The 13,431-nt window shown below is 44.4% G+C and overlaps 1 protein-coding gene across 1 annotated transcript in view; it reads right to left on the bottom strand.

The window, feature by feature from the left end:
• Window positions 1–12,531, bottom strand: part of MAN1A1 (mannosidase alpha class 1A member 1) — a 142,762-nt gene extending 130,231 nt beyond the window's left edge. Inside the window, exon 1 of the mRNA XM_005518316.3 lies at window positions 11,938–12,531. Within this exon, the coding sequence (XP_005518373.2) occupies window positions 11,938–12,531 (594 nt within the window). The remainder of the gene's footprint in view (window positions 1–11,937) is intronic.
• Window positions 12,532–13,431: the final 900 nt, after the last annotated feature.

The following is a 13,431-nucleotide window of genomic DNA, read 5'->3' as shown; positions in this document are numbered from 1 at the left end:
TTTCCAGGAATACAAAGGACAAAAACACCTCTGCAAATGGCAAGGAAAATTTCCCAAAGGCAAAATGTGCCATATCGACCTCGTTACTTATGATGAAGCCACTGGCTCTGTGGATGAGGGCAGTGCAGCAGACACAATTTCCCTGACTTTCTGAGCAGGCTTTTTGACAGTCCTGCCTTAGCACTAAGCAGTCAAAAAGTTATGGACAAGACTCATGAAAAAGTGGCTGGTTTGACGCTCTCAAGACAGCAGTAAACAGGCCGAAGTCTAACTAGCAGCTAGCTATAACTGGCATGTCTCCAGGGTTAAATTGATCAAAAGAGCAAGCTTACACAGTCACCAACTTCACATGTAAGCCAAACTCCAGCAATCAAGAAGGTGGGCAAGAGGGCTCCCACCTGAATGACCCCATGAGCTGACAACCAATTCTTGAAACCAAATAAAACCAAATGCAAAAATCTTATGCCTAAGTATCAAATGGGAACTTACAGGCTAAAAAAACCAGCTTTGGAACAGATGTCCTGGTGGTCCTGGTGAAACAACTGGCTGAACACAAACAACCAAGGCATCCTTGCAATGATGAAGGCAAACTGTAGAGTGGGCTGTGTTAGCATGAGTGCATGCTTGTGATGGGAAGCACCCTGTGACGTTCCTGATGCCTCAAATGGAAGCCCTGTTCCTGGTTTTCAGCTCTCCTGCAACAATTAGAGATTTTTTTGATGGAGAATACAATGACCTATGAAAAGAGGTAGATGAGGCTTTGGACTACAAAAGAGGGGCTTCTTAATGACTTAGGGGGTACCCATGGAGAAAGGTAGCCAAGATCATCTCAGTGGGGCACAATAAAAGAAGTAAAGGCAGTGTCATCAGCTGCAGCAAGAGAAACTGTATCTGGATACCATAATAATTCAAAAATCCTACAATAAGGATCTTTAGACACGGGAATACATTTGTGCAGAGGGGCTGCATAATCTCCCTCTGCAGAAATTTTCCACACTTGAGTGCATAAGACTGAGCAACTCAATTTTATTTTGAAGTCAGCTGTGTTATATGCAAGAGATCAGGCCTCCAGAGGTCCAAAGTCTGAATCTCTCTCCTCAATAACAAAGTTCTGTGGTAAGCAGGAGGTTGGGAAAAAGAACAAATAGGACTACAGTGTGCATAAATGCAGACCAACTGAGTGTCCATAACACTCACAGATGATAAGGCTGCATATGAAAACTGTTTCCATGAAGTCTGAAAACTTTCTCTGAGAACATCTACTTTCTGCAATATTTAGATTTACATAATAAAAAAATAACTTGAGCAAAGCTGATTATTGAAACACAAGGATTTCTTTGCTTCATCCTAATGCTCTGGACTTTATTTGTAGCATATGTATAATTAATTATATTTTCAATTTAGGTGATGGTTTGTAAAACAAAACAAATCTTATGCCTTTAACTTTTTTCAAGGTGTGTTTTCAGACCACACCTTGGTCTGAAACACCATACCACACAAGGTGTTTTTTCAGAGCTTGTCCCCAACAAACTGCATTCTCAGCTACAGACAACAGACCAATTGCACAACATATTTCACTCTTATGTAAAACACACATGTGGACAGAGATATGAACACATATCTATCAATACGTGTTTGGGTTTTTTTAATTGTTTTAATTTATTTTTTTTTAAGAAACTGCATGAAGACATATGGGCTTTTCTTCAGAAAGGTCATTTCTTTGAAGTGCCCTTCCTAATCTGTGACATCACTTCAGCCCTTGACAACATCACACACCTTTCTATTTCAGTCAGTTCAGGTTCAGTGCCACGCTTACTCTAGAGATTTACAGAATAAGATATAAAAACATCAGTCAATTTGCAGTTTGTCTTTACCTGGCATAGTTTTTCCCATGGTGATTCTTCAGACGATTTCACCAGAACAAAGAAAGCAGCATGAAGTTTTGAAGTAGTATAACGTTTTAAATAAGTGACATGTAAGTAACTCTTCTACTTTCTAAATGGTAATTAGGTTTTTTGTTGTATGATGTGGGTGCGAGACAGAAATCCATCACTGCAAATGATTAACATCTATTTCTCTTCTTTAAGCTTTAAAGAATTTAGTATTATTACCTAGGTCCAACACAGAATTTAAAGTGCAATTCTTGAAATCACAGATGGGTGGAGAACTACAACCACAGTAGCAAGCAACAGATTTCCTCACTGACAAGCAGTATGGGCAGAGCTTTATCAGCAGTGCCACCATTCACTGCACCAACAGATGTCAGTGCTCAAAGGCAGTGAGGAAAGTGACAGCGGAGTTAAAGACTGGGTCTGCATCTGCATGTGTCTGTCACTGAATAGTAAAATTTCTATCTCCTTAAGCACTACACTTTGAAAGCAAAATGGCTTTTCTTAGTTTAATATTCTTTTACACTAGCTACTTCCTATTTCCGTGGAAGAAAGCAGACCCTGAACAAAAGAAATTTCAAAAGGCAGAGATTTATATTAAGCAGAGAACTAAGTGAAAAGTATCTGCATAAAAGTATGCAGATACTTTAAAAAAAAAAAGTCTCACAGTGGTCTGAATACTAATTAAAGAAGCAAGCCACACTGATCTAATGTAATTTTATTGTAATGTTTTAAAGGCTGATACTGACTTTTAATAAATAATCGAAAAAGAGGGTTTATGTTGCCAAGCAATACAATCACACCTACACAAGTGAGATGATGCAAAATTCTGGGAAGAAAGTATCATACTTTCTTTCTACTTTATTCATATGAAAAAATACATAATACTACCTCTACCCTAAATGCCAGCATTATTTATCTTCACATGAGTAGTGCAAAGCTGCATAGTTTTCCATTAAAACTACAACTTCTGTTTTTACCCAGTACCAGAGAAAGAAGCTGATTCTTCTAAAAGCATTTCTGAGATGCACAAAGTCTTATAACAGCCAGATGTTCCACAGTCATCAGCTCATTCATTGCACAGAATAATTTCGGTCCTTTGCACAGTATCATGTACCATCTCTTCTGATTTTCACCTATTTTTCTTTTCTTTCCTGATTAGAGATTTGCCCTTAAAAGAAAGGGCTCAAGTTTCATGTAAGTCAGAGTCCACTTACTTTATTCCTAAAACAAGTTTAAAACCAAGGTTTTAATACAGCTTCCAAGAAAGAGTAGGAAGACAAATGAAAATAGATTTTACACTTGTAGTTACCCTTGCCTAAGTGACTGCATATCTCAGTGCTCCCACAAGGACTGTGAATGTTCAACTTTAACAGTTATAAGAATGTAACAGCAGGTTATGTGCTCATCCAATCTGTTTGAAAAGCTTTTAAAATCAGAGGCATCAAAATGAGCAATACCTGTATCTTCATAAACACTAGCTATAAAATCCAACCAGCTTACAGTGGAGAGTTATAGCAAGTTGTCATATTACTTCATGCAAGCCTTTCTTGGTTACAACAGAGTTCAAATTGAAAATTTCAAGATGCAAGAAAGGCAAACTAGGAGTTTTACTATCCTACATGCCTTCCTTCATAACAGCACTGGAGCACAGCACTCAAGTGTTGCTCCAAAAGCTTACGAAGCTAGTGACCTAAACACAGAACACGAGTCTAAAGTTTAACCTCCCTCTGCAATAATACAATGCATTTAGCAGTGGTTTAGTGGTAAAGCAAAGCTGCTCACGTGCAGTCATGAATCACACTCCAAAACTCAGGTTTAAACTGACCCTAATGAACTGACATGCCCATACTGGAGACCTGCAGCACAGCTGGGAGTGAGGACAGCCTTCACCCAGAACAGCAAGAGCCCTGGTTTAGCAGGGAACAGAGAAACAGGAACCAGGTATCCCAGTTCTGCTCTGAAACCAGCACACTGTGCAGCCCTGTGCGAGTCAACAGACTGCTCTCAGCCCTAGAAAACCCAACTGCTTCCCCTCATCAGCAAAGCCTTCTGGACTCTGCAGGCAGGGCTGCCAAGCACTGCGATAAAACTGCAGCTTGACCACAGGTCTGTAAAAAGTTTCATTTAGTCTGGTTCGGGGAAGCATGCGCTTCATTACTCGTCAATTATGTTTTCGTAACAGACTTGCAGACACGCTTAAAAAGAGTCATGGAAAACAGAAAAACAGAAGATGATGCTCAGAAGTGTGCACACACTCTTTATATCACATGCTTAAAAAAGCCCAGACAACTCGGTGAAAAAAAACCAAACCAACAAGAAACAAACAACTGAAAAATGTTGTGGATAAAGAAGATTTTCACACAAAAGGAACCAGTATATTGAGCATCTGGTACATTGCCCATATTGCTTAATTTACAGTCCCTCATCCTCCCCCCCTCCCCAGTTATTTTCCTCACTTTTAAAATGACAGTTCTATAAATAACTTAAAAAGAGACCACAAAATCCTTCAAAACTGAATGTCTAAACCAGACTTTACACAGAGACACATCTGAATACCTGAGTTTGTTACCAAAAAGACACACAACCAGAGTCTCTCATCATCTCTGTACCACCTCAGGTGGCAATTTATTGCCAGAGTAAGTGCTGCACTGTTGAGACAGAGCAAACACTGAATCAAAGCCACTTTCCTGAAGCATTACTCTTACTGTGCCAAATGAGTTAGGAAGACAAATTTGTTATTTGCAAATAAAGGAAATGCTTATCAAGATCTTATCTTAGAGATGAAAATCGTAGAAATTTCCTCTTTTGCTGGCTTCCCAAGCTAGCAAAAAACACACCAACCTAACCAAACAGGAAGTTAACACACTCAGCAATCCTTAGAGCAGCATGTTTCAGAAAACTTTAAGGGAAGGTCTGTCCATCCGACAGTTACAAAGGTCCTTCTGCAAGGACATTAATTATTTTCCACAAGAAGAAATCTCCTATCTCTCCATGACCCCCTTTTCATAAATCCTGTACTTTCATTAACATTCAAAGAAGGTGTCAGAGCCTGGATGTCTATCACTCTTACTTGCTCCCTGAATAAGACTTTTTTTGGTCTTAACAGTACATTTTAATAAACAGGTAGAATTTTTTCTGCTTCAGTTTGCCTGCAGCACAGAACTACAGCCTTAAGCAACTATACTCACTAACATTATGATTTACTCTCTTTCTTTATATTAATTGGCTGCCATATTAGCATTAAATACAAAATCATCACCATGAAAATATAACTTTTGCCGAAGCAAAGGAGATATTCCAGCTTAAGCTTTAACTCATGTCTTTACATCACCTTATTTAGTTCTCATGAAAAGAGTCCTGTGTGTCCGGAATTTACATTCTGCCTCTACAGAAAGATAAAGAATTAATCATGTGCTTGTTTTTTGGGGTTTTTTTTTTGTTGTTTGTTTGTTTTGTGAAAGCCAGATGTTTTCCACCGAACATTTAAAGCCTTTTCATTTTCCCCACAATTCTGAGTATCCAGTTATAAAGGACATTCAGTTAGTTTTGATAAATTTATCTGTTGAAAATATAGACCAAGCCTGAAGATAGGAAAAATAAATACTCTTCTTAGCACACAGAAAACAGGTGCAAGGCTGTAAAAACATGAACTAATAATTTGGAACACACCCTATTCCAATCAGATATGCACACAGTCACACAGTGAATTATCCAAATTATCCAGATCATTATCCAAATTCAAATACAAGATCATTTGACTGAAGGGAGGCTATGAGGTTCTCATAAAAAAAAACCAAAAAAACCCAAACAAACAAAACAAAAAACCTAAAGCAGCACCTGAAACAACTCACCTGAAACAATGCCCTTCCCTAAAAAACCCCTAGGGGTCTTGGCAGGAAGAACATTAATTTGGCAAATATATACCCTATATCATATTTTGGGGACATAAAGATACCTCAGACTATTCTCCTCTACTTTCCTCTCTTTCCAAATGTCATGGCTTAGTGGAGGTCCACTGCATCCACTGTGCTCAGACCTCCACTAAACCATTCCAGCTCTGTACCCACAAAAGCAACAAAAGCAGGGGTAGCCAGCAAGTTGGGCTGGCTCTCCATAGGTTCTGCTGAGTGCCAAATACAACATGATACTTAATAAAGTCACTGAATCATACTCAGGAACACAGCTGAAGCTTCTCTGCATCCTGTAGTGCCATTAACCCTAAGCAAGCACTTTAACTTGTTTTGTGACATTTTGGATATCATAAGGCAACCCTGGCCACCTCCAGCTTACCATCATCACATGTGATTCCCATCTTTAGGTATTTTATTCACCTCCTCAGTGGCTTTTGAAAAAAACATTAAAAAAACCAAACAAAAAACAATAAACCACCACAATAAGCAGTATTTATCAGGAAGGAAAGTACTATGAAACATTCAAAAAGAAATAGCAAATACAGAAATTCTGAAGATTACAAGTAAATAAACAAAGCTTTGGGTGAGAAAAAAAAAACAAGATTAATTTTAAACTTCAACAAACTTGATAACAACTATAAGATGCCAGCATTAAGGTTACAAGATACTTCATGAAAACTTCTTTTGAAATGCATTAATTGCATCATCAGCATGTTGGCAGGAATCACCATGTTGCTGACTCATTACATGTCAACCCTTTTCCTTTCACTGAATCATGTTCTTAACGAAATGTACCATCAGGGAATGTGTTTTTTTCTGTTCAAAACCCAAACCACCCAATACTTACACTGCTGCATTTTAACTGTTCCCTCTCCTATGAAGGTCCTCACAACCTTCCTCTCAGTAAAAGCGCTCTGAATTTTGGTCTACAGCAGGCTGGGGCTTCTGTAATTCCTGCTTTGGTATTTTCTTTCTCCTTTTCTGTTAAGAGGGGTTGGGAAGTACATCTCCTGAAGGGAAACACTTCATTCTGCTAAAGAGGGTTATTACAGTAGATAAAACCTTTGCTCTGCAAAAGTCTCATTGCAGAGATTTGGTTTTAATGGAGGACTTAGGCAAGAAGATCAGACACCAGCTGCTAAGACATGGCTACTCAGATTTCATACCTTTCATCCACCTGTTCCCTCACCACAGCTTGACCTAGCACCAAGTCAACCCTTTCATTAACACCTCTGACTCACCAGCCTGACAGGAAGTTTAACAGAAACCCATAGTTTGGTTTTTTTTGCTGCTGACTTACTGAGCTGAAACAGCTTATGGAGGGATGCAGTGGAAATCACAGAAAGTAGATAGTGGGAGAGGCAGTCAAACTGGTATGAAGAGACTTCTCCTCTTCCAATAGCAAGTATTAGTGACCTCACCTTGTTGTGTAAACACCCTCATAAGGAAATAAAACTCCATCCAGCCAGGCACCAGACCTTCCTGAGCAGCAGCACCAGGATACCAGGTAGAAGGAAAACAACTGGTAGAAGCATGCAGGAAGACACAAGGGGCCAATTGCCCTTCTACAGCAGTGACTGACCATCCATAATTTTGCCATCACTCCTTGTTAGTGAAGAGACACAATTATGTAAAATAATTTCATATTCATATTCAAAGCATATATTAGATCTCTGATTAGTGCTTTATTTCCATGCTCACAACCTTTCTTTCCTCAAGATATTGCTGAACATCCCTGTAACATTACTGGGACTTCCAACTAAACTGAATAAAAGCTACCATAGAAAATGAAAACTGAGGACTTAGGGAGCTTCAGAATTCACACTGCCAATACCCCCTCAATTCAGTTCTTTATAGAGAGATAGGTGCAGAGTCCATTTTGCTGACTTGCAACCACTGCCCTGTTGAGCTCATTGGACTGGTGCTCAAATTCCTCTCTGCGGGACTTGCTGCATGACTGCAACAGCTGAGAGCTGCGCAAGTATTTGGAGCACTGCATGACCATGCTCTTCAGATGTTGATTCCAGTTTACCAGGGAGGCTTTTATCCTGAAAACATGTCCAAACAGCTCTGATCAATAATGTGAAGAGTGTCCAAGCTAGTTACCTTGTACAAGAACAGCACAGCTGCATTAGTATGGTGCTCCACCAACATCAAGAGCTTGCTGTTCAGCAGGATTAATTAGTCTGGGCAGAGCACCGCACTAATGTGATTATATAGCTTCTAGTACCTGAGCTAGCTCATTCATCGTTTCTATTCCTTTGCCCTGAAATAAAAAGAGCTTAGGTTTTGCTGTTTTCTTAACACCTAAATAACTCCAGCACCATTTTTTCTTGGAAGAGAGAGAAATGAGACTTGGAGAAGACTCAAAATCAGATTTTCCTAATTAAAATAATGCATCTCCTGCCTTCATAGCCTCTCTCCACTATTACCGTCCTCATCTAATCACTTATTTTGCTTGTATTAACTACCTATGCACCTGCAAGTCTTCCCTTGACATCAGGAATAATGATGTCCAGCCATAATCAACCATGTAACAACAACCAACAGTGACAAGAGCAGAGACTGGAAGACATGGCACTTGAGTGGAATGGAATCATCATTGCCTTCCACTCCTCCTTTTTTCCAGGTAGGGAAAGATACCACAGGAGGTAGTTGCTCAAAAGAGGGGCCACCTCTCAAAGCAATGAGGGGCAGAGCAAGAATACAAACCACAGTCTCCTGTCAGGACATAGAAACAGAGACCAGTGTGAGGCATACCAGGGACCCATACCTTGCCCCAGGTCATGGGAGCACTGGAGGAACTGAGTGAAGAACCTAAGATCTGGCAAATGCAAGTGTGCTGGTATGCTTAAAATGTGCTTCATTGCTCGAGCCTCCCTGAGGTATCCTGCATGAGGACAGCACTCAGGGCAGGCAACATTAGTCCATCCAGTAAAAAAAACAGTAGCCACAAGCCACTGACAGCAGTTGAACAGGAAGTACTGGGGAAAGCCCCACTGCTAGCAGTACTGCTCCTTCTTCCAAGTTTGACTGCAACACACCAACAGAAGAGAAACAGAGGACTATCACAGCACCCACTAGTGTCTGACCCACATCCCTTCCCTGCACACAGCCAGGCCCCAGAGGTGTAACACAGCAGGGCAGTTCCCACACACAGACCTTGAGAGCAAGCATATCATTCTGACAGAGAGAAAAGCAGTGACAGCAACAGGATCTCTACTTCTTCATCTTTCCACAAGTATTTTATTCGCTCAGTAAGCATCTAGCACTTCTTTTCCTTTTTGGTAATATTATGTTGGCTTAAGCACTAAGAGAGGTTCAAGAACCTTTATATTTCCCACTTGGTTTAAGTTTCACCCAGTTTTTTGGTGGTTTTTGTTTTGTTTTGTTTTTTGGTTGTTTTTTTTTTTTTTCCTAATATAAAAGAGCAAGAAAAGTGGTTAAAATTTCTAGAACAAAACTTGGCTAAGAAATGTTGTAAAGTCACAGCATTTCATTGCTTTGTGATTGCAAATGATATTGTACTGGCTCAACTTCTAAACATGCATGTCAACTTAAAATTTAGAACGGTAAATGGACAAAACATCTCTAAGGTATCTCCCCTCTCAGCTTTATGTCAGCATAAAGCTGGCAGGATGGAGCCCTTCCAGAACAAAAATGCAGAGAAGAACAACCTTATTTTTTGGCATTCTTTTCCTTTAATGCAACTTGCTTCCTTCTGTAAAAAATATAAGTGCAGTTTCAAATTTGGGTTCTAGATACATGACATAAATCATATAATGCAGACACAAACTCCAGGCTCTAAAGAGTATGAAAGCAGAAAGATTCTTTATGTTTGCATCTCCGGCATTCAACCACTGGGCACAAAGGGAAGAACTTTAAGGGATAATACTGGTTTCCCTGCATTTACGGTAGAGTACAAAAGTTCATACTTTAAAAAGGATATAAATTAAAACTATTTAAAGTTTTAAAACTAAGCTAAAAAGATTGCAGATTATAAATCCCTCTTGACACTAAGGTAACAATGTAAAAAAAGAAAACAAAAAATGGGGACTAAAGCTTGCAAAAAGCCAAAGAGGAAAGCAACAAAAAAGGCCAACACATGAAACAATGTGAAGCAAGTAAGCACAGAACAGAAACACTGTTTTACTGTCAATGGAAAAAATGTATTCTTTGAAACAGACAAAAATCAAACCAGATAAAGTACTGCAAAAATGCTAAAGTAAAGAACCGAGATGCTAATGTCACATAGCCGTGATGTAGGAGGAGAAGGAAGTCCCAGAAACAACACTTAGTATTCAGGACTTAAACTGAGGTATGAAGGAAAACAAAGGTCTGGAAACTAAGTGTAGACTCTGTGTCAACTCCTATGCTTAAACAACCAAAACTCCGGTTTGGAGGGGCTATTGTGAAACTGATACTCTGTGTGGAAGTGGAGGGAAAGATGGAAAGGAAAGAGAGGAAGAAATTGCAGAGATACTGGCCATTTGTTCGTATGCACACATACACATGCATATCCACATGTAATAGAAGGTAACTCAGACTAGCTGGCACACAGAGGCATCAGCAAGACAACAGTATATCTAAGTGTTATCTTCTCCTCCTGTTTATTTACTTGTTGCAGTCTTCTGTATCACAGAATTGTGTACATCAGGTCTGGAGCCTCATTATTTCTAAATACTTCTACATGGCAATTTCACATAGCTGGAAAAAGAGTTTGCTGGTCTAACTTTCTATATGCCTCAGGGAGGCTGCATGACTAGACCAGAAGACAACATAGTCTCTGCATACTTCAAGATGTGGTCTGTACCATGTACTCCTAAGAGTTTCTCCTCCAAAATACTTTGCATTGGTACATACTGCTTATAACTTATAATTAGGCTACACAGTTTGCTGAAATAGTTAAAGTGACACAAGGACTCCAGAGCACAGAACATAGCTTGATATTTGTGAGAGTTTATAATCTGATGCTCCGTGTGATATCACAGCTCGCTTTTCAGGACACTCTGTACAAACACACTATAAAACCAAATCATTTTAAATAAGGCTAACCAGGTTTCACAAATACTGAAATACTCTCTAGTAAGTCTCACGCCTATCTCATTTCCATCACCATAGAACATGAAATACATACTACTAATTAATTCATAAACCCTAATCTCTGCAGGCAGCTGAAATTGTCGGTTCGATAAATAAACCAGCCAGCACTGATGGGAAGTTGAACTGTATTATCAAGGAAATTATTCTTCTGCTAGAGGACCCCGTCAAGCTCTGCTCACGAAAGCATTACCTAGACACAGTTTGGAGAATTTCTGTCAGGAAGGATTTAAACTGGTACCTGAACCAACCGAGAAGCAGGACCAAAAAAAAGGTGGTTGAAGGAAATTTGTCAAAGCACACACAGCTCTGACGCTTTACCACTGTAACCTAAATTGTCTGTATTTCGCCAAATGCCCTCAACTCTTTAGAGAGCCGGTATGGCTGAACAGTGAACCGCACGAACCCGAGACAGACCGCGACACCTCTGGAGCGATGCACCGCACCTGCACCCCGCACTCGCCCGGCGCCGGACAGCCCTGAGCAGCTCCTCTGCCAAGAGCGCGGCACGGGCAGGGCGCCGTGCCCCGCTGGCTCCCGCACCCCCGGAGGCACCCGAGCACGCCGACGGACCTCGGGACGTCCCACGGGGTGCGCAGGCGGACCCGCGCCGCTCCTTCTCCCCGGCGTCGCTGTCCCCAGCCCTCGGCGCCCCGCGAAGCGACCCGTAGCCTGCCAAGCCTCGCCGGGCTTGGTTTCTACGCGGATTTCGGTGCAACAGCTGGAGGAACCCGGCAACATCGGGAGGGAGGAAGGCGCAGCCGGCACGGAGCCGGCACGGAGCCGGCAGCGCGGGCTCGCAAGCGCGAATGCATCGCGGGCTGCGAGGATGCAACAGCGGGAGAAGCCGCCGACCCGCGCTGCGGCTACCGAGCGACAGCCGGCCAGAAAGACCCCCTTCCCGCAGGGAGAAGGCGGCAAGAAGCGTCAGGGATCCACCAACACCGCCGCCAGACCCGGCAGCGACCTGTTGCCCCGCGCGGGAGTGTCGAGGCGCATCCCCCGGAGCAGGACCGACAGTCGCCACCACCCACCTCTTTGATTTTCTCCCTCCTCTGCCGGACCTCGGGGTCGGCGGGCTCCTGCCCCACGGCACCGACGGGCTGACGGAAGAGGCGCTGGGGCAGCCCGGGGGCGCCCGCCTCCTTCCTGCCGCGGGCGTCCTGCAGAAGTTTCTCCTTGTCCTGGCGGATATCTCTGCGGATCTCCTCGGGCAGCTTCTGCAGCGTCTCCTTGGCCTCCCGCAGAGCCCGCTCGTGGTCCGCGCGGATCCGCTCCAGGCTGCCCGCCCCGTCCGCGGCCGCCGCCGCCGCCGCCGGGCCGCCTCCGGGCTGCGGAGGGGCGCGGGGCTGCCCACCGGGCGGCGGCGGCGGCGGCTGCAGGGCGGCCGAGTGGAAGAAGACGCCGCTGAGAAGCTTGGAGGAGTCGGGCAGGAAAAAGATGGCCCCGAAGCAGAGGGTGATGAAGGCGCTGAACACCAGCAGCAGCACGAACTTCTCCGTCAGCCGGAACGCGCCGGGGCCCGCCGCCTTCCTGCCCCCGCCGCCCGCGCCGCTGCCCGCGGGGCCGCCCAGCGTCCCCGGCCCCGCCGCGCTACCGAAGAGCGGCAGCAAGCTGGCGGCGGGCATGACCCCCGCGCCGCCTCAGCGCCGCGCTGCGCGCCCCGCCGCCGCCGCGCAGGGACCGCACCGCACCGGACGGCTCGGCTCCGCCGCCCCCTCCCCGCCTCGGCTGCACAAAGTTTCCCCGGGCGGACGCGGCAACTTTTCTCTTCCCCGCGGCCGCGCTCTCTCTGCTCCCCCGCCGGCAGCGCTCGGCAGCGTCTGCGGGGCGGGCGCTGTCAGCTCCAGCCCATGCCGCCGCCGGGCCGCCGCCGCCGCGGGTGCCGCTCCCCGCTCCGCCCGCGCGGAACTGCCGGGCAGCCGGGGGCGGGGCGGGGCGGGGCCGCCGCCGGCCCAATGGCGGGGGGGGCGGGGTCCCGGGGCTCAGCCGTGGGATGCGCTGCTCTGGGAGCCGCCGGACCCCCGCGGCCGGAGGGGCTCGGCGGAGGCTGCGGCGGTGGTGGCGGGACCCGCCCGCTTCGGCCCCGCGGGCTGCGGCGGCCCCGGCCCCGGGAGGGCGGGTGCGCGGCACCGGTACATGCCGGCAGCGCGCCCTCGCGCACCCACGTGCACGCTGGTGCGCGCACACACACGCGCGTGTACCCCCGCACGGGCGCGCGGCGGGGTCTGCGCGCTCACGGGAGCGCGTGCACAGGCGTGCACACACTCACTGGGGCGTGCGCTGGGCCGGGAGCAACTCCTGACCCACCGGCCAGGACGAGCCCTAATCTATTCTTTGTAAGAAAAACAAATTTTATTTTATTTTATTTTATTTTATTTTATTTTATTTTATTTTATTTTATTTTATTTTATTTTATTTTATTTTATTTTATTTTATTTTATTTTATTTTATTTTATTTTATTTTATTTTATTTTTCTCTGGGTAAAAGGTCCACCTTTTCCAAGGAAGTACGGTATGTATCTGTG

Source organism: Pseudopodoces humilis, chromosome 3, assembly GCF_049639895.1.
Source record: "Pseudopodoces humilis isolate 2021_Gansu_Grassland_sample_001 chromosome 3, ASM4963989v1, whole genome shotgun sequence".
Lineage (NCBI taxonomy): Eukaryota > Metazoa > Chordata > Aves > Passeriformes > Paridae > Pseudopodoces > Pseudopodoces humilis.
This window is presented reverse-complemented; position numbering and strand designations above follow the sequence as displayed.